Here is a 21,851-nt window from a genome sequence, read left to right as displayed (position 1 = left end):
AATCTTACCTATACCTGCCCTACCCTTTCCTGTGCAGGTTATAACTCCCTTCAAGATTGACTTTCTCCTGAATCATTCCCTACTATATACAGACAGCTTCTAGGTACCAAAGTTTCTTCACAGTCAGTCTACTGGGTGAGAGGAAACCAGGATAAAGTTTTCTGTTTCTCAACTCCCCTAATCTGAATTTAGCACCTTTTTTCCTTAAGCAAATGCATGTTGTGCAATTTGTAGACTATGCTTTTTGCCTATCAGACAACATGTAAGCTTGACAGTCACCTTGTTTTCCCTATATAAGCTGTAGTGCTTCCTTGCTATAGGTGCATAATCCAGGCATGGATGTCTCACAAGTGGTTTAAAATTATACTACCTTTCAAGCTTTTAGTATTCAAAAGCTGGGCATATTTGCTTTAAACAAAAGCCTTTTGTTGAGTAGTGCTTGTTTGTGTGTGTGTGTGTGTGTGTGTGTGTGTGTGTGTGTGTGTGTGTGTGTGTGTGTGTGTGTGTGTGTGTGTGTGTGTGTGTACATTAATGTGTGTGTTGAATGAATTCTGAACTACGTTACAAGGTTCCCAAGGCATAGATAACATACTACACTAATAACATCTGCACTATCACTGTCATTGATCTGTTTATCATCTAAGCCCATGTGAAACAAGTATCTCTTTTCATTATAGTTCAGAAAGCACTGCCTCTTTAAGCAGCTAGTAGAGAGCATATAACAAATAAGTATGTCTGAAGGAGTGCGTGGTGCGAATTTGAAAACACAAAGATACAACACAAATATGATGTAATGCATCTTATTGCATTAACACATGTTTTGCAGTTACTCAAGCTTTTGCGCTAGCAGGAGCCCTTCATCAGGAATTAATTTGATGTTACTAGTTTAAATATGTTATACATGTAAAACAATAGCTGTACAGATGGGACACAGTTATAGCATAGAATTTTATGACTCATTAATAGGCAAGTGAATTGCATGATGATATTTTAATTACTGAATTTTATGTATTGCTATATTTTTTTATTTTTCTTTCAGGATTCTTTAAGCAAGCAAGAAGAATTTTTGCTAAGAGCTGCTATTCTGGAAGTTACAATGATTAATAAGAGTGTTGGACTCAAGACAATCTCTTTTGAAATGTCAATAGGTAAACTGGGGATGTTTGCGGCATATGCCATTACATGAAATTCCTGTTTTAGTTTATATGACATGTATTATTTACAGAACTTCTTCAGTAAAAACATTTTTATTATTATTGACCCAGTGTAGGTTTAATGAACTCTGTTCTGGTAAATTTATTTCTGCTCAACTGTAACTGAACATATGATAACCTTTCAATGATTTTAGACAATATTATAGAAGATGCTTGTTTTGTGATAATGCATTATATTTGTCACTGGCCTGCATGAGATTACAGAGAACACTGAGAAGGATGCATTGCTTTGTGCAATGAGCTAATCACCACTAAATATCATTTAGCATCTTATTGTGTTCCATGTAAGGCAGAAATAAGAAACTGAGTCCAAAATTCATGTAACTCCCAAATTATGTGGTTTGGGAGTACAGGGAGCGTTCAGTGACAATGAAATGGGACGGCCTTCATCTTCATATTCAAAATTTACTAAACACAGGAAGAAGGACAAGTCAGTCAAAGAGGCAGTGGTGAAGCAGCCATGCCATGACGTCATTAACAGTACTAAGGAATAATAGAAATCAATGCAGATAAAATTACCATTTGGGAATATAGAAAATTTGATGACTCCCACAGCTGAAATTGCAATTAAGGATTTAAAGAGCCAGGGGACAACTTAATTAGTAAAAGAATTATAAGAAAGGAATAAAAATATGCTGTGTGATAGAGGACAATAAAGAACAACAACAACAAAAAATAGAGTAAGCTGTAACAATTCCTGTAACTCATATTAAATGCTACACAAATAATCAGCCTGAATGAAAGATGAAACTCAGTAAATAGCGTAACCAGTAGTTTAATAATACTTCTTCAGAATACAAAAACCATAATTCAATGCATTTAAATAACCAAACAACAATAAAGAATCCATCAAACCAATTCAGTCCGTTCATCATCTTGTCATCAAGGACCTAACTTTATCAGTTTAACATTTATCTAATGGGAAATATTATTTGAAGTTTATTCGAGTTTTGCCGCCATTATCGCCTTCTAAAATTCTCAATAATTCTATTTTACTTCAAAGAAATGTGCTGTTTCATATTGAATTTATATTAGCGGGCATTAAGTTTGATTAGATTAGAAAGATTTCGATTCTTCTAAAGATTAATCAGTTCATACCATAGTATGTAGAAGGTCTGAACATTGACCATTTTAATTTAATATCTTAAACAAAATTAGATTGATTAATAATGACAAAGAACAGAATCCCAGTCTTGTTAGTGTTAATAGCTATTAACACTAACAAGACTGGGATGCATGTTTGCCACAGTTGCAACATGTGTCGATTTATTTCAGAGGGACCTTACATCAAAATAGACACCTTTGACAAGACCTTTAAAGTACCCTGTTATGTTGATTGTAAAACAAAGGGGGTGGTTTATATTGGTCAATGTTCTGGTTGCTCTGCATACTACATAGGTATGACTACTTGTTGTTTAAACATTAGAATCAGAGAGCATCTTTATAGTATCAAACGCACATGATGAAAACAATGCCTGTATAAAACACACCTAAACTTGTAATGGATATAAGAAATTTTGTTTCAGGTAGTGTGCCGATCTTGTAGGCAGGAGATTATAAGAATTTTTAGAAACAGCTGAAACCATGTGGCAGATAAAACTCAGACAAGTTCCCTGGCCTTAATGATTACATTACATTAACATTAAATGTTTTTAAAACACAGGAAACTACAAGTGAATAAGGGATTGATTCTTTTGTTTTTAAAAACAGAATGTCTTTTAAAACAATTGGTTTGGGATGATTTTAATTAAGTAATTGCTTGTTAATTGTTTGGTTATTTAAAATGCATTGAATTATGGTCTTTTGTATTCTGAAGAAGTTTTAATGAAAAGCCGGCATTAAACTACTGGTTACGCTATGTACTGAGTTTCATCTTTCATTCAGGCTGATTATTTGTGTTAGTTACCTTTTTGGCGTTCTTTTTTCATATTAAATGCTAGCAATATTAAAGGTTTAAAGATCAGACTCAGAAGTCATAAGATGTGAAGGCAAGAAGCAGCAGTTAAATGATGAGAAGAAGACATCAGTCAAGCTGATAAATAAGGCAAAGTCAAATCAAACATGTAGAAATCAGTGGAAGGAATGGTCATGTAGAGAGAAAACAATGAACAAGTGTGTGTGTTTGTGTGTGTGTGTTTGTGTGTGTGTGCGTGTGTGTGTGTGTGTGTGTGTGTGTATACACATTGTCCCTCTAGTGTGGAATACTGGTAGTCTGGCCAATCACTGGCAGACCACAAAAGGCACAGTTATAAAGTAATGACAGGATGCCCGTGTCCACACACAAGACAGCATAAGGGGAATGTCCCATGTATATCTGTGAGTCAAATGCCAGTAGCTTCCATATCACACATGCACCCAGCTCACCCCACCATCAGCCACAAGTTTGTCACAGGTCATATGACTACAGCATGAACCCATCTCTGTATGGGAATACATACATGATGCTGCATGCTGAATAGGTGTCCCATGCAGGTGTGTCCCTACCTGTAAGCAGCAACCTGACCATATCCAGACACGTGGATCAGTATGAGCAGGAAGGATTGACAGGAACACCTCAGCCCCTTACCACTGGCACCCCAGGGTAATCCACTGGCTTGCAGCCTGGGAACGTATGAGTGACAGAATGCACTGGCCTGCTGCAGATGGCCTGCAGCACTTTCAAATGGCCTAAACTCCTCTGGCAAAAGCCCATGCCTCACCTATAGTGCCAATGTATGGAATGTCAGGGGGTCCTAACTAACAACCTAACACAGTAAACAGAAAACAAATTCAAGGCCATGTTGACAAATGCCAGTAGCATGCCTCCCCATGTCCTACTGCAAGATCTGTGTACCAGGCCATAAATACTACTGGGGTAAAGGCCCAACTATAGGGATACCGGTGAGATATTGCTTTCATAATGTTAGGAAGAGGAGATAATAACTGTGGAGGGTGTAGAAGCATGGATGTCATGGAGTGTGTGAAGTCTGAAATTCTAATGTCCACCCATACTAGCCCCTGACTGCAAACCCATGAATGAATAGCTACAAACCTGCTTGTAAACCACAATGTGAAGGTAAACTGACCAGATATACGAGTCCTAACTCTGGATAACCTGGGTGTAACTGTACAGCTGAGAGGTATGTCCCCAGCAGGATATGGCCATTCCATTAAGTTGAGAAAAGCACAAGAAGGGGATCCCCAGCCAGCATAACACCAAGGTGCTGGACCATTTACACAGAACCAGCAGTCTATTGTCTGTAGCTACCCCTCCACAATGGCAGGAGTGTGCCAGAATGTGTAGTCTATATGCCTCAGAATATTGGTCTCAGCTTCATTCATCTTGCATTTCCCTGGTAAATAACTGTGAGCAAAGAATGATATATGCAAGTAGTTGATGACATGATACATCACAGTGTAAAACAGTACATATGTCAGACAAACTATGCTACAACCAACCATGTTACACAAGCAGTACAGACAGCAATAGTTACAGTATCTTCTGTATGTTACGCCCATTGTGTCTCCATATTGGCAACCTATCTACTGATATCCTGCAGAAACAGGTTGCTAGGTGTAGCTGTAACACACAAAACCCTGAACTGGAGTCAAAATCTCCCTGTAATGGATGCACACACTCAGTGCAGATAGTTAAAGTGAGCATGCTCCTACACTTAGATAAATGAAGCCCCTGTATGACAACACAGTGGACTACAGATATCTGTTATTCCCCAATGTCTGTGCACACACACCAAATTGTACACCATTGATACCTCACACACACACACACACACACACACACACACACACACACACACACGATAGGAATACTCCCTCATATCTAAGGCCAACATAATATTATATGTCAAGCACATACACACAGAGACGTGGGAAAGAGGGAGACAGACAGCGACAGAAGGAATCCCATTATGAGGCCTTTCCCACCCAGTACATATCCCATTGGCCTATATCACTTGATTTGCTGATGTCATTCACTGTAGGAATTCCTTTGGTTAGCCCTCAGCCCTACAGTCTCAGAGGTGCTTGTGATAACTATAGGAATTCCTTTGGTTAGCCCTCAGCCCTACAGTCTCAGCGGTGCTTGTGATAACTGTGTAACACTACAGTACAAATAAGTATCCATGTAGCAATTATCTCAGTCCTGTCAAATGTAAAGTTGTGTGTGAGTGTGTGTGTGTGTTTCTAGATGAATGTGTTTGAGGCCATTCACACTCATTACACTTCCCATTGCCCTACTTTAGCACTCCTGCTGATGTCAGTCACCCTGAAATAACCCTTTGGGCAGCTTGTAGCCCTATAAGCTCCATGGTGTTTGCGATAGCTGCCTACTTTATTTATTTACTTCCAGGGAGACATTTTTCATCAGTTGGATGGTGTGGCTATGAGGGCAGCTTGTGCCCCCATTTTTGCCAATATAGTCATGCTATACTGGGAGTTACATTTTGTTTTTAACTCTCCATTCATGGACAATATAGTGAAATATTTCCGGTTCTTGGATGACATACTGATAGTGTGGAAAGGTTCACCCAGATGATGTTCCTAAGGTCATGGAATATTTGAACAATTCAACTCAGTTTCTAAAATTTACACATGAGTTTAACACAGAGGAGATACACTACTTAGATGTGACTATTTTAAAAGACAATTCAAATGAAAAGTTTGTGTCAAAAATTTATAGAAAGGCTTGTTTTTCTAATTCTTATTTGCATTACTATAGTAACCACCCTCCATTGCAGAAGAAGAACATTATAAAAGGACAAATGGTTAGGGTGGCTAGGATGACATTCAGATACAATGATTTTATTAATGAAATGGAATACGTGCACAAACTATTTTTGGAGAGAGGGTACCATGACTCACTCATCACATCCTTCAAGGAGGAGGTGATAAAGGGGTGGGGGACAAGATTATACCCCTATTGAACACAGGGGGTAATATAGAGAATATTGTTTCAATAAATAATACAGGTGAGTTTTTGAACAGGGCGACCCATATAAAGAAGGATGCTACCCCCTTTCTAGTTATGACATACAATTCTAATACTAACTTGATAAGAAGGGTTATTGATAAGACATGGGACATTTTTAAAAGTATGCCCAACAAGCTAGAAGTATTCAATAGGCACTTGTGTTATAGTTTTAGAAGGGGTCTCAACCTCAAAAATATTTTTGATAAAACTAAGCAGGAGAAGGATGAAGAAATGAATAAGAAAAAGGGAACTTTCCATTGTGGAAGATGTTCCCAATGTATATTTGTAGCGAATACAGGTGATTTATTAATACCTACCATCCCAACAATTCTTAAGAACAAACAACATTACACTTGTTATGCAAAGGGGATTGTGTATTTAGCCTATTGTACCTTCTGCTGGGCTTATTACGTAGGGAAGACAGAAAGATATCTGCGACAGAGGATTTATGAACATATGTATGATGTTAACAGGAAAAGGGATACTAATGCACTTTATAAACATACTTTGTTATGCACGGAAGCCAATTTTAAATTTTGGATTTTGAAATGTTATCTAGGGATAGTAGAGGGGGAGATTGGGAAAATAAGTTGTGTTATAGGGAGTTAATCTGGCAATTGCGGATAGACTCCAACACACCCCCTGGGATGAATGATTATGTATCACTTTTACCAGCACTAAGATTAAGGGTCAATAAGGTAAAAAAATAACAACAAAAGAAAAACAATAAATGTATAAAATAAAACATTAGAAACTGAGAATATGAATAGCATTGTTAGTTAGTAATTGTAGTTTTACAACATGAATTTGGAATATATTAATACTTTGTATTCACTTTGCACTTTAATATTAAGAAAGCATTTGGGTACAGTATCTTGGCATTATATACATATTTGTTTTATATACATTTGTATATTATATTTTATTTATATTAATTTAGTATATATAATATATACATTTATATACACATTTATTCATACATTCATAGTCTATATATACATATATACATTATACATATTTCTATACATATATTTTAACATTTTTTATACATTTATATTCACATCAACATGATTTTAAAATACTTTTCAAAAATTCTTATGAACTTATATTAGAGACTTGTATGGTTTCATATATGGAAGTGTCCTTTATGGTATGTTTTATGATGTTATATGTCTATATATACTTTGATTGATATTTATTATATATGTTTTACATTATATATACCATCTCATACTGCATTTTAATATCTTGTACTGTATCTTTAACAAACCACAGTGATTATCGACTTGATTACTTAATTGAATTGTAGTCAATTAATATAAATATGTCCGCAGACTAGTATTATTCATTCTGATGAAGTTTCCAGAGTGGAAATGAAAGCGCTTAATTTATCTGGTTGTTTTAAAATTCAATAAACTATTACATTATCATTTGGTCATGGACTGAACAGTTCTTCATTGTTACTGCCATTATGAATTGTACCAGTGAGACTGCCTTTATTGGAAATCATGTATAGCGGAGGAACCTGGTGTTACTAGTTTTTGAATTTTCTCCGTTTTTCATTTTTTGAGAGGTGTAGCTGTAACACACAAAACCCTGAACTGGAGTCCAAATCTCCCTGGAATGGATATACACACTCAATGTAGATGGTTAAAGTGAGCATGCTCCTACACTTAGATAAATGAAGACCCTGTATGACAACACAGTGGACTACAGATATCTGTTATTCCCCGATGTCTGTGCACACACACCAAATTGTACACCATTGATACCTCACACACACACACACACACACACACACACACACACACACACACACACACACACACACACACACACACACACACACACACACATGAGATAAGAATACTCACTCATTTCTAAGGCCAACATAATATTATATGTCAAACATATACACACAAAGACTTTGGAAAGAGAGAGATAGACAGCGACAGAGGGAATCCCATTATGAGGCCTTTCCCACCCAGTACACATCCCATTGGCCTATATCACTTGATGTGCTGATGTTATTCACTGTAGGAATTCCTTTGGTTAGCCCTCAACCCTATAATCTCAGTGGTGCTTGTGATAACTGTGTAACACTACAGTACAAATAAGTATCCATGTAGCAATTGTTATCTCAGTCCTGTCAAATGTAAAGTTGTGTGTGAGTGTGTGTTTCTAGATGAATGTGTTTGAGGCCATTCACACTCATTACACTTCCCATTGCCCTACTTTAGCACTTCTGCTGATGTCAGTCACCCTGAAATAGCCCTTTGGGCAGCTTGTAACCCTATGAGCTCTGTGGTGCTTGCGATAGCTGCCTAATGTTATAGTGTAGCAACCTAGTTAGGTAGGAGTTCTAATCCTTGTCCTGGCAACTGTGAAAATGTGTGTGTTTGTGTGAGAGAGTTTGCGCATCTTTGTAAAGACATGATATTGAGGCCATTCACACTAACTACACTTCCCTTACCCCTCCTTTAGCACTGCTGCTGATGTCACTCACCTTCAAAGACACCTTTGGACAGCTCTCCAATATATAAGCTCAGTGGTGCTTGCGATAACTGTGTAATGCTATAGTGTAGCAAACTAGTTAGGTAAAAGTTCTAATCCCTGTCCTGGCAACTGTGAAAATGTGTGTGTGTGTGTCTTTGTAAATACATGATTTTGAGGCCATTCACATTCACTACACTTCCCCTACCCCTCCTTTAGCACAGCTGCTGATGTCACTCACCTTCAAAGATACCTTTGGACAGTTTTCTAACATATAAGCTCCATGGTGCTTGCAATATCTGTGTAATACTGTAGTGTAGCAAACTAGTAAGGTAGGAGTTCTAATCCCTGTCCTGGCACCTGTGAAAATATGTGTGTTTGTGTGTGAGAGTGTGTCTGTCTTTGTAGAGACATGATTTTGAGGCCATCCACACTTACTACATTTCCCTGGCCCCCTCCTTTAGCACTGCTGCTGATGTCACTCACTTTCAAAGATACCTGTGGACAGCTCTCCAGCATATAAACTCTGTGGAGCTTGTGATAACTGTGTAATACTGTAGTGTAGCAAACTAGTCAGGTAGGAGTTCTAATCCCTCTCCTGACAACTGTGCAAATGTGTTTGTGTGAGAGTGTGTGTGTCTTTGTAGAGACATGATTTTGAGGCCATTCAAACTCACTACACTTCCCTTACCCCACTTTTAGCACTGCTGCTGATTAGACTCACCTTCAAAGATACCTTTGGACAGCCTTCTTACATATAATCTCTGTGACACTTGCGATAACTGTGTAATACTGTAGTGTAGCAAACCAGTTAGGTAAGAGTTCTAATCTCGGTCTTGACAACTGTGAAAATATATGTGTTTGTGTGAGCGAGTGTGTGCATCTTTATAGAGACCTGATTTTGTGGCCATTCATACTCACGACACTTCCCTTACCCCCTCCTTTAGCACTGCTGCTGATGACACTATCCTTAGAGGTATGTTTGGACACTGCTCTACCTATAAGCTCTGTAGTGCATGTGCTAAATTTGTAGCAATGTAGCAGCAATAGCTCCATAGGTATGGGTTTTAATCTCATTCCAGGCAAGTGTTTATGTGTATGTATATATGTGGTCATACCTTAAAGATTTTGGCCCCATTTACACCCAGTACACTTCTCAATGCTTGACTTTAGCCAGCCTGCAGATATCATTCACCTTTGAAGTACCTGTTGGCAATCCTAAACCTTGTAAGGTCAGTGGTGTGTGTGGTAAATGCATAAGATAAAGGTCTGGAAACATAGTTAGATAAAGGTTCAAACCTTACTCCTGGCAAATGTAAATGTATGTGTAGGGTAAAATACTTTATGAAATTTCTCGCCCGCTACATCACCCAGTGCTAGTATTTACAAGGGCTGGTGATGTTCCCCACTTTTGAAGTACCTTGGGACAACATCCATCTTATAAGCCCTGTGGCATGTTCAATAAATGCATAACACTATAGTAACAATACATAGATAGGTAGGGGCTCGAAACTGAGTACTGGCAAGTGTGCTTGTGTCTCTGCCTGTCATTAGTATCCTGTGTGGGTGTTGGTGTGATTGTGTAATAACAGGATCCATGGGGGGGCGGGTTTTGCTAAATTATTATATTGAGGACCTAGTATATGTCCCAATGTCCACATTACAAGGCCAACAGTTGTCAAACGCTGTAGAGGTTGGTGTAGACAATCCACAGCCCTAAATGTGTAGTGCCATGTGCAATGACTATGTGACAGTATGGATTAGTTAACAATATAGATAATCCTTCTAATACTCAGAGACCACTCTCCACCCAGGAATCATACACAAACATACTTGGCTAGGCAGCAACCACTATATCAGTAGTTCTCCTGCAAATTGCCTCACAGATAGTATCCTCGGTGTGATTGCAGTGGACTCCATGTCAAATCGATGACCAGACATGACAGGTGTCACACAGGATATGGACCCATGTCCTCTCATGTTTGGAATCTACCCTTCTGAGGTGCAGGAGAACATAAAGGCACCCTGGCTGATAATGTTTGCATACAACAGTAAGATGGGTGGTAGCATTCACGATCCATGTGATGTTGACATCACGCCCAAAGGCTACTTGATACCTGTGACTGTTGTCAGAACCCTGGACATTACCTCAATGCCAAGAGATGTGCCGCCATTACCTTTGGGAACACCATGGCTCACATGATGTAATACATTGGTGGTAGTCCACTGTACAGTGATGTTATTATAACAAAATGGGGAACACAGGTTGACAGTCAGCTGCCTGTTGACCACAACGGTGCCAATGACATCAGAAAGTACTTTGATGTGTTACATCTCCTGACTGAGTGTGTGTTATCCAGCAAGTAAAAGGACATGACACCCTGTTCCACTCCCTCAGTAGCCCAATCAATGTGTAGAGTGGCCCTTTTGCCATGTTCACCACTGGACACCTGCAACAACTGTAGAGTCTGCAAATGTACCTCACAAAGAGAATACCATGCCTTATACACATGCCCTGTATGGACAGACTCCAATAACTCCAATGAATCCCTGTATCATACTGTCTATGTAGGTGCAATCACTACCTCAGTTACACAGCCATGTCTCACCAAACTAGGTCAGGAATGTTACTTCTGTAGATACCAATCTGTCCACACAACATGCCCCAGAGACCTCAAGCACATTTCCACACTTCAAAGAACATGCATGTGGGACATTTGCACAACCCAGGCACTGTCTATGTTATGTAATATAAATCACATACATGTGAAGCAGTGCACATCACTGGCCACCCACAATAGAAATCTGGATATGTGGATGGGGAATAGAATACCCACCCCTGGGGACTATTGTCATTTGCCCTGATGCCAGGGTATTCCCTTGGGCTACCCTTATAGAGCCTTCAGGCCCAGTGTGTGTGTGTGTGTGTGTGTGTGTGTGTGTGTGTGTGTGTGTGTGTGTGTGTGTGTGTGTGCGTGCGTGCGTGTGTGTGTGTGTGTGTGTGTGTGTGCGTGTGTGTGTGTGTGTAGTAATTTCAGTGTGTTTGGTTTATGAATATCCCCTGTGGCTGTGGTGATTCGCAATCAGAGGTGTGTCTAAACCACAACACATACCATTCTCTACTTTACAATAGATGTTGTAAATCAATATGTGCCTATGTACAACCCTCAGCCCTATAATCTATGAGGCATATGCAATCACTGTTACAGACTGGGGAATTCCATGCAGATACAACTGCAGCTTGCCTAAGACATGGTGGATGTGTTACCACACTGCCATACCCCTTGGTCTTGCTGCAGGGCCACATCCTGGTGACACACAGACTCCCAGAACAGAAACAGGATACAGCATGTGAGAACACATTCACTCAGCACTTCACTTGTCAGGAGAAAGAGGGGTAAAGCTGGCACTGAATGTATTGCCATGACTGTGGTCAATATCTGTTGTCTCAGGATAGGTATTAGCATTATACAGTAACTCACAGAACTTGTGTTTAATGCTTTGGAGGTTGTTGATTTAACTATCAAAGGCTGTTGTGACTGTCATCAGTGTCTGCTGCATATCTGCCATCATAGATGCCAGAAGGGGATTCCATGAGGGATACAAAGTTGTGTTTGAGGCTAATAAGAGAGTTCAACAGTCATGGGAGCCACCTTTCACTGCAACAGTGTCCTCCTTCTGTGGGAACATCACATTGTCTCCTAGTGTTTGGAGGACAGTGTCTGGGTTATGTTAGCTCTGGCTAGTACCATGCATTCATGTACCTGTTTGTACAGTGCATATGCATATGATTCCACACTCATGCAGCTATTTCCCATTGCCATGGGTGCAGTGGAGTCATACACCCCTGTTTTAATGGCTGCAAAGTCAGCTTTGGAGAGGTTTTGCAAGGTGGTTACCTTTGTGGGGGTGTGGCTGACATGTCGAGTTCCATGCTGATTATAGCCTGTGTGGATCTCATCATGCAGGGATTGACAACTGTGGATGAGCAACAGTCCCATATTTAAGTGGTCAACACAGGTCAAGGTTGTTGCATCCTCTGCCGGGGGTCAGTATGAGCTGGTTCAAGGCATTGGAAATGATGAATCCCAGAAGTGTTGGGCCACTGTACTGGTGCTTGGCTACTTTCCCCATGTGATGGAGGGGTAGTTGAAGTCTCATACTATGACAGTGTTGTGTTGGACCATTAGAGATGGCAGGGTGTTGAGGAATGTGTATTGACAGTCTAGGGACATAGATGTGAACTCATAGCAGGCTATGGTCTGGATTGCACTATTACCTCAAGGCAGTTGTACCAAAAGTATCTCTAATGCATTATGCTGGGATACTAGTCTGGAGGTGTTCCAAGCCATAATTAATATGGAGACAAAACCACCTGTGGAGATGTGGTGTGGTCCATGTTTGGGGGCTGACAGCTGTGGAATGCATCATAGCCTGATACTGCAGGGCTGCTCGTGTGTGTGTGTGTGTGTGTGTGTGTGTGTGTGCGTGTGTGTGTGTGTGTGTGTGTGTGTGTGTGTGTGTGTGTGTGTGTGTGTGTGTGTGTGTGTGTGTGTGTGTGTGTGTGTGTGTGTGTGTGTGTGTGTGTGTGTGTGTGTGTGCAACCCACCTCCACAATGCTTTCCTCAGCTTCATGGCTTGTGCATTGGGCGGGTGCCCCAAGGTTGGTGAGGAACTCCTCGGTGGGTGTCAGTGGGGGCTGGATGGCTGGGCCCCCACCTGTGGCTAGCCAGTCCCTCGCTACAGCAGCAGCCTATTGACAGGCATGGCAGATGAGGTCAGTGGCCCGATGCTGCACATGCTCATAAGTTCTGATGTGCAGGCCTGCACCATTTTCCTTGTGGACCAGACTGTTCCACAGAGCGGCCCTCTCCCACACATCTTCTGCTCTCTGTCCAAATAACAGGGCAAAATGTTTGATCACATATTGGGTGATGATGTCAGTTTCCCCAACAGAGAATGCTGGTAGGCGAGCCCTCTGCATGTCACCTGGAAAACATAAACATAGAGAGATGGGTCTCAGATCACCTTCTTGCTAACAACCTCCTCTCCAACACACAACACGGTTTCTGACCTAACCATAGCACCACCACCGCCTTACTCTCTTTCTCTAACACTATCCTACAAAATAAAAATGCAGGTTATCTCTCCTCAGATACCTTCCTAGACCTCTCTAAAGCTTTCGACATAGCCCCACACAAACTCATCTCTCTTCTCAGTAACCTATCCTTCTCTCAACCAGTCATCAACTGGTTTCAGAGTTACCTATCTGACCGCCAACAAGCAGTTGTTTGGCAAGGCAACCTATCCCCCAACTACCAGTCTCCATAGGAGTTCCACAAGGGTCCTTCCTGGGACCCCTACTCTTCTCTATTTTCATCAATAATCTAGCCTCCGCCACAAAACATGGCACACTCATACAATACACAGATGACTCAACCATCATCTGCACAGCCCACTCCCTATCAGAACTGCAAAAAGTCACACAGTAAGCATTTTCTTCTATTGAAACATGGTTATCCGATGCCCAACTAATACTCAATCCAAACATAACAAAATTACTAATCTTCCAACCCACCAAACTTACCCTAGACAGCTCTCACTTTAACATCACAGCAAAAGACAACACCACCATCCATCCTACAGAACACACCAAATTACTAGGAGTAGAAATAGACAATAAACTGAAGTTTTGACATTCACATTTCCATGACTATTAAAAAAGTGCACAAAAAACTAGGAGCATTATATAGGAATCAGCAACTACTTACCAAAGCAGCTAAAATTTTGGTAGCAAATTCTCATCTTATCTCTACCCTACTCTACGCCTCTCCAATATTTACTAACCTTAGGCAATGCGATCTAAATAAGCTCAAAACCTGCTACAACAGAATCGCCAAATTCATCACAGGGGCTTCTTACCGTACTTACCACTGTCTGTCACTAGCAAAACTGGGCTGGCTAGAGCTCCCCCACCTCCTTCAGTTGTACCAACTCGCACTTGCCCACAAAATAATAAACCAACCACTAAAAGTCCCATCCCTCCAGAATCTACTCCAAGCCTACATAACCACGAGACCACTAAGATCCAGCCACAAAAAAACTCCTACAGGTCACAAGAGCCATTTACTCTGCTGGAGAAGCATTATTCTCCTGCACTATAGCCAAACTCTGGAACTCCCTCCCATTCTCAATTACCTCTGTAACTTCTTGCACCCACTTTAAATCCTTACTAAAATCACACTTCAAAACTTGCCAGATATGCCCTTGCAACCCCCCCCCACTAATACCATCCACTCCCCCCACCCACTACCTCTCTCAGCCCCCTATCAAAAACCTACTCTTAGCAAGCTTGGCTACTCATGTTCCCAGCTACCTACCACATAATACTAACTTCTTGTATCAACAACTGCTAATGGCTGTTATGTACCTCAAAAACAGATTGTCTCAATTGTTCACTGATGAATCTCAACTACATTTGTAACCATGTTTAGTATATGTCTCCATATTTTAAAATTGTACTATGTTCTACAGCTGTTTTACATCTGTTTTCTTCTTGTCTTGCATCCTTAACTGGACTAATGTCTATATTTAAATGCTATGTTTTTTTAACTGTATAATGCAAATAATACTTAATGTGGAGCTTTTCTCCCTGGGCCTCTGCTGAAAACAGGCCTGTGTCCAGTCAGACTCTTCTGGTCAACAAATGTAACTAAATAAATAAATAAATAATAAATAATAAACAGGAAAAAGGTCACAGGACCTCATACGGTTGTCAAATTGCACATGAACAGTGGATATTACTTGCAAATAATCCACACTACACCACAACCCTCCAAGCTATCATGGCTATAGCACCTTGCATTACACTCCTGGCCCTGAGCTATCTTATTCCCCCCAATGTTGGACACTTGATTGCACAATCCTCTATTATCCATTCATTTCTGTGTAGAGGGTTGACAGTGGCCATCTTCCATGGTGTGTGGATGGTGTCAGGTCTGTGTTTGACTGTGGTGTATGATGGAGCTGTGAGCACATGCCTGAGTTAATGTAGGAGGCAGACAGTGATGCTGTTATGCCCCATGGAGATATGCTGTTGTTCCAGGCAATATGTACATGCTCACCATTGCTAAGGGGAGGAGTGTGGTTGATGTGCATATCCCCCTGTCCAACTGGGGTGGACAGGGTGGCAATGTTCCCTCCTAACCTGTCTGATGCAGGTTGCCTATATCCATGGCATGTGTGTATGAGGTGCTCTGTACCCCCAGTACAGGGTGAATTGTATTGTTTCTTCTGACACTGACAACATATGTGGAGACACTGTTGCAATTGTCCTTGGTGGTGTGGATATGTCTGATTTGTAGGCATAGTCAGCCTTACAGGAAGTCACCTATGACCTTACATGCTTGCTCAGATAGAGGTGGACTTGGTTCCAAGTTGTTGCCTGCACCTATTTGTCCCTGTACAGCCAATATAGCAGACTATTATGTGGTTTGTGTATTGCTGCTGTCCACCAAAGGGGATTACTCTACCTTGATGGAGGCTGGTTAAACAGGTCAGGTACTGCTGAGTCCATATAGCTACAGTCGATATAAAGGGTACACACCCCTGTTACAATGTATGATATTTGTGCAATTGGAACATAACACCACAATAACTCATTTCAAAACAATTCCTACCTTTAATGTAACCTATAGCCTGTACAATTCAATTGAAAACATAACAATCTGGTCTGTGAAATCATATGGAAATAATAATCAGTACAATAAGCCAGTTGAATGAGTGTGCACACCCTTAAACTGATATGATGTGTATGCACCACTTGAGATGGTTACAACATTCATTTGTCTTGGTTTAGACTCTAACATCATGGCACATCTTCACTTGGCAATAGTTGCTCATCTTCCTAGAAACACCTTTGATTGTTTTTCAATGGAATTGTACAGATTAGGGGTCACACAAGATGAGAAACATTATGAACCGATCTTCTGTGGTCTGACTGTCATACAGCACACAAACCTGGCATGCCAACAGGGGTGTGTACACTTGTGATATCCACTGTATATAGGTGTTGATATAGTTGGTAGTGGTAGGCATGGACAGAGGGTCATAACACAGTTGGACACTTCTCCGATTACTACCTGATAAATATGCCTACTCTAGTACCCATATCAGTATCGGGGCAATGCAACAACCAGTAGCTGTACGTATTTATGTCTGTTGTATGCACTGACACTGATATTACATACATGTGGAACATGCACAACCTATGTACCTGACTGCTTGAAACCCATATGATTAGTTTTGTGCCTTCCAGCTGAACATACGCATACATACATGTGCTCAAGGATACCTGGTATACATTTCTCTTCTATGTTAGTATGGCACACTGTATTTACAGTCTTGCTGCTCAATCATACTTCTCACCTTGTTATAGCAGTATATCTGGATAATGGCACACATAAATGGGTGACAAAAGGGACATCAATTTGATACTGCATTAATATAGCTGATCCATACATTAATACGTTGATTGCACAGTAGGCTTTGACATCACTGTGATAACCTGGAAGATGTCCAACAGTCATAAGTAGGCAATTATGTTACAATGTCATTGCTCACAGACTTGCCAGTGGTTTGGCTGACAAAACACAAGTATATGTGTATGTGACTACAGATATCAGTCACAAATGTGCTTATTGTGCAGCAGAACACTGTGCAGTTGAATGTCATTAATTCGATATATCACATGCAGTTCAACACACGTCTGCAACAGTACTTTACTATGCACATGCCCTATACAGGTCTCTTAGTTTTACAAGACAAACATGTGTCATACTCATATTCACAGGTAACATATGGATATGGACAACATCCCATTAACTGGCCTAGCAGTGGCACAGTCACAATTGTTTGACAGACACCCCAGTGGTTGTCATTTATGAGCTGTCCTTTCCCAGGGTGACTCAGGCTCCTGAGCTGTGATCCTGCCTCGCAACCTCTTAGAGCATCACATCTGAACAAAGCCTAAAATGATGGGGGATTAAATATGGACAGACTTTAAATATTCCTGTTACAAACACAGGAAGTTTTTAAAATGATACATTTTGCATTACCATGAATATTCTTAAGGATGTGGAGACTTAAACTCCAGTGTTTGTCATTACTTGATGACTTCAATCCTCAGTTATTTCAGATTTCAGATTTCAGGAGGAACAGACAAAAAACTATGATGGAAAAATCTGGACATTCTGTAAAGATCTGTACAGTAGAGAGGTATGGCTGTGATCTCTCCCACTGCAGAGAGAGCCAGGTGCTATGCCCATAATAGCTGTTCAGCAGGACATTAGTACAGCAAGTCTTGTTGGGACATATATTCCTCCAAATCATATTTCCCGTTATTACAGACCAAGTACTACATTCAATTACATGCTTACATGTTCCACTTATCTATTTTCTTCTTCTCTTTTCCAGTTTATATTTTATTTGTTCTCTCTCTCTCTCTCTCTCTCTCTCTCTCTCTCTCTCTCTCTCTCTCTCTCTATCTCTGTGCACTACAGGGATACAGCTGGTTTGAATAGGTGGTAGCATGGCTTTTGAAGGTGATGCTCATGACCAGGTAATGGCCTGTACACTTATTGGTGTTCCCCACTTGCTAATTGCATGCAGAGCAGCTGTGAAGTTCTTTCAATAGCCAATGCCATGGCAACACACTCCTATAACTGAGTAATCCATGTGGGTGTTGGCACTTTTCCTTACTTGTGAGGAAGACATCCTGGAGTTGTGTGAACTACCATCTCTTACAACAAGACTTATGAAGACAAGCCAACCAAATGGTGGAGAAGGTTCAAGACTTAGGGGCAGAATGTGAGTATTGTTGTTATATGTTTGGAATACTGATAGTTTAACAGGATTTGTCTGCACATGCTACTTCTGCATGGGTTTCAATCTGACAAAGTTCTGTCTCTGCAAAGCTCTCAACTGTAGGGCCATCCACATAATGGCCACAGGTTAGCCTGGTATGTCTGATCTGTTCCCCAGACAAGTGTTGTCCTTGGCAAATCAGTAGCATACTCTGGAGATTGCATTCTGCAAATGGTAATATCCATTTGTTTTTCTGACTTTATATCCCACAGAAAAGATATGTTACAACAAACTCTGTAACACCAGTAACTTTCTCAGTGTATAACAGCAATATTTCAAGTATGACCATGTATTTGGGCCTCTGTCCACCAATTATGTCAGACTTTGTCCAGATGTCATACAGTAGGAGGTTGGTAGGTATACTGGTCTATCATTATTTAGTGCTATCATTCTTGCTGAGGGGAAAGGCTGGAAAACATGTTGAAGTCTGTACATTCAAGAGGTTGGTGTGTACAGAATGCTCTTAGATGCCCTTATTTATTTGTTTGTTTATTTATTTATTTTACATTTGTTGACTGGGCTAGTCTAACTGGATACATGTCCATTTTCAGTGGAGGCTCGGGGAGATAATCTCCAGCATCACAATTCAAAGAAATTTGCAGGTAAATACAATTTAGCAAATAATAACAGGTAATTCCAAAAGTAAATCATAAACCACTCACATACATATAACAAATAATAAGAAAGAAATCACCGCAAACAAAGGTAGTATCTAGAAGAATAAACTTCTCTTTGTTATTTAGGAAACTGGATATAGTATAGAGAGGTAGAGTGTAAGCAGTAGCTAGTAATAGAAGGAGGAAGTTAGTCTGGATTAATACAGGGGCATAGACAGTGTGTTCTAAAATATAATTTCAGTTTAGATTTGAAAAGTGATATTGAGGATAGTGATACAAGTTCACTGGAGAGTAGGTTCCAGTTGTGCCCGACAGTATTGGAGAACAGAGAGTCTCCAGCCAGGTTGTTGGATTTACATCTTGTAACAAGTAATTTATTTGAAGAGTGTAAGTTGTTAAGATTTTTATAGGGGGTAATGAGGGTTGAAAGTATTGGAGTATTAGTAGGTTGGTAAAGGGTCTTGTGGGCAATGGTAAGTTGGTGAAATTTTAGTTGATTTTGTAACTCAAGCCATCCTAGCTGCTTTATATTATAACAGTGGTGGGTTCTAAATAGATTGCCAGTGGCAAATCTGGCAATGTTGTTGTAGGAGTTTTCAAGTTTGCTGAGGTTATTTTTAGACAGCTTAGTATATATTGGTGAGGCATAGAGGAGTGCAGACATTAGATGGGTATGGGCAATAGTTATTCTGGCTGCTGGAGTAAGGAATGGTTAGATCCTATAGAGGGAGCCCAGTTTTCTATTTACAGTTTTTATTGTGTTGTTAATATGAGTGTCAAAGTTAAGATTGTTGTCAATTGTTATTCCAAGGAGTTTGGTAGTTGGATCGAGAGATATGAGTGTACCATTGTGAGATGTGACAGTGAAATCTACTGTGGAAGACTTCTGGGTAGGAGTGAAGATCAAGAGTTTTGTTTTTTTTGGGGGTTCAAAAGGCAGCGCTGAGTAAACCATTGTTCGACTATATTAAATACCTTTTGGGTTAGGGACTGTAGCTCAGATGACGAGAAGGCTGAGCATATTAGTGTGGAATCATCTGCATATTGAATACAAGTAGCTAGGGGAATTACTGAGTGAAGATCGTTAATAAAAATTGAGAACAACAATGGTCCTAATATGGATCCTTGGGGGACACCAAGGGTAATGGGGAGGTAAGTAGATAGATTATTATCCCATAGCACAGCCTGCTGTCTATTGCCCAAGTAAGAATGGAACCATTTTATAGTCAGTGCATCTAGTGAAAGGGATTTGAGGATATTTAAAAGTATCTGATGGTTGACCATATTGAATGCTTTTGAAAGGTCAATAAAGAGTGCAGAGGAAAGCATATTGTAGTTACAGTTTTTATTAATGCAGTCAGAAAAGGATAATAGAGCAGTGGTAGTACTATGGAATGGCCTAAATCCGTGTTGATATTTAGAAAGCAAGTTATTTTGGATAGGGTGGTCTAGGAGTTGTCTATGGATGCATTTTCCATTATTTTGGTCAGAGGAGAAAGTAAGTCTGTGGGGCGATAGTTTGACAATTCGTTGGAGTTACCACCTTTATGTAGGGTGATAATGTGAGAGATTTTCCAGATAGTTGGGATGTTGCCTTCGATTATGGTTCTGTTAATCAGGATGGAAATGGGATAGGCTATGGATTTGGCTGCTATTTGCAGATATTCAGCAGGTAGTTGGTCAGCTGATGGGGTAGTTGGTTTAAGTTTTTGGATAAGGGTGAGAATGCGTGATGTTGGGACTGAGAAATGGAGGGAGTGGGCTAGTACTTGAGGTTAGCAAAGTTAAGCTGTCAGGTGATAGCTGATTGGCAAGAGTTTGAATGGCTTCTGTGAAAAAGGTATTGAAGGTATTGGCAGTTTGCTTGGGATTCTCATGGTCAGTGCCCTGTGGGGTTGGTGTAATGGAATGACCTGGGTGAAGAAGTTTGTTAATGGTTGCCCAAAACTTTTGTGGTTTATTTTGGTGGGTTTTCTGGAGTTCTAAGTAAAAGTTTCTTTTATCTGAGAGTATAGCTTTCCATGTGCTATTTCTCAACTGAATAAATTTCTGCTGATCTATGGGTTTTTTTGTCGTTTGCCATTTGGCCCAGCATTTATTTCTAAGTAGGATTTTGTACCTGGTTTCTTTTGTAAGCCATGGGGCTGATATAGTCTTAATTCTGATAGAGCGGGTTGGTGCATGGTAGTCTAGAATGGCTAGGAATTTAGAATTGAAGTAATTTGCAGCTTCCTCTTTTGGGAGGTATTTTAAAGGTGACCAATCACATGCCCCAAGTTCACTTTGGAAGCCATCTGGGTTAAAGTTTTTATTGGTCTGAGTTCTTCTCAGTGTGGGTGGGAAGGGTATATTGATCTTATGCCTGATGATATAGGTAAGTTGTCACTAACATCATCAGGGAGGGTCCCTACATCATATGGTTGGTGATGGTTATTTGTAAGAATCCAGTCGAAAATAGTTTCTTTTTTATTGGGTTTATTTATCCTGGTTGGGGAGGTAATGGTTTGAGAAAAAACATGTAGGTTAATATGGGTAGTAGGGTGTTCATTGCTACAGCACTTCCAGTCAATGTTAAAGTCACTGAGGACTGTAGTTTATTGTGGAAAGTTTAGTGATAGCCAGTTAAGGATATTT

The 21,851-nt window shown here is 40.2% G+C and overlaps 1 protein-coding gene across 1 annotated transcript in view; it reads left to right on the top strand.

Moving 5' to 3' along the window:
* LOC122797635 (fer-1-like protein 4) overlaps positions 1-21,851 on the top strand; it is a 1,984,889-nt gene that overhangs the window by 336,814 nt on the left and 1,626,224 nt on the right. Inside the window, exon 9 of the mRNA XM_044066179.1 lies at positions 1,040-1,148. Within this exon, the coding sequence (XP_043922114.1) occupies positions 1,040-1,148 (109 nt within the window). The remainder of the gene's footprint in view (positions 1-1,039; positions 1,149-21,851) is intronic.

Source organism: Protopterus annectens, chromosome 3.part1 (assembly GCF_019279795.1).
Source record: "Protopterus annectens isolate FY-2018-M chromosome 3.part1, PAN1.0, whole genome shotgun sequence".
Classification (NCBI taxonomy): domain Eukaryota; kingdom Metazoa; phylum Chordata; order Ceratodontiformes; family Protopteridae; genus Protopterus; species Protopterus annectens.
Note: the sequence above shows the minus strand (reverse complement) of the source record. Positions and strands in the feature narration are given on the sequence as shown.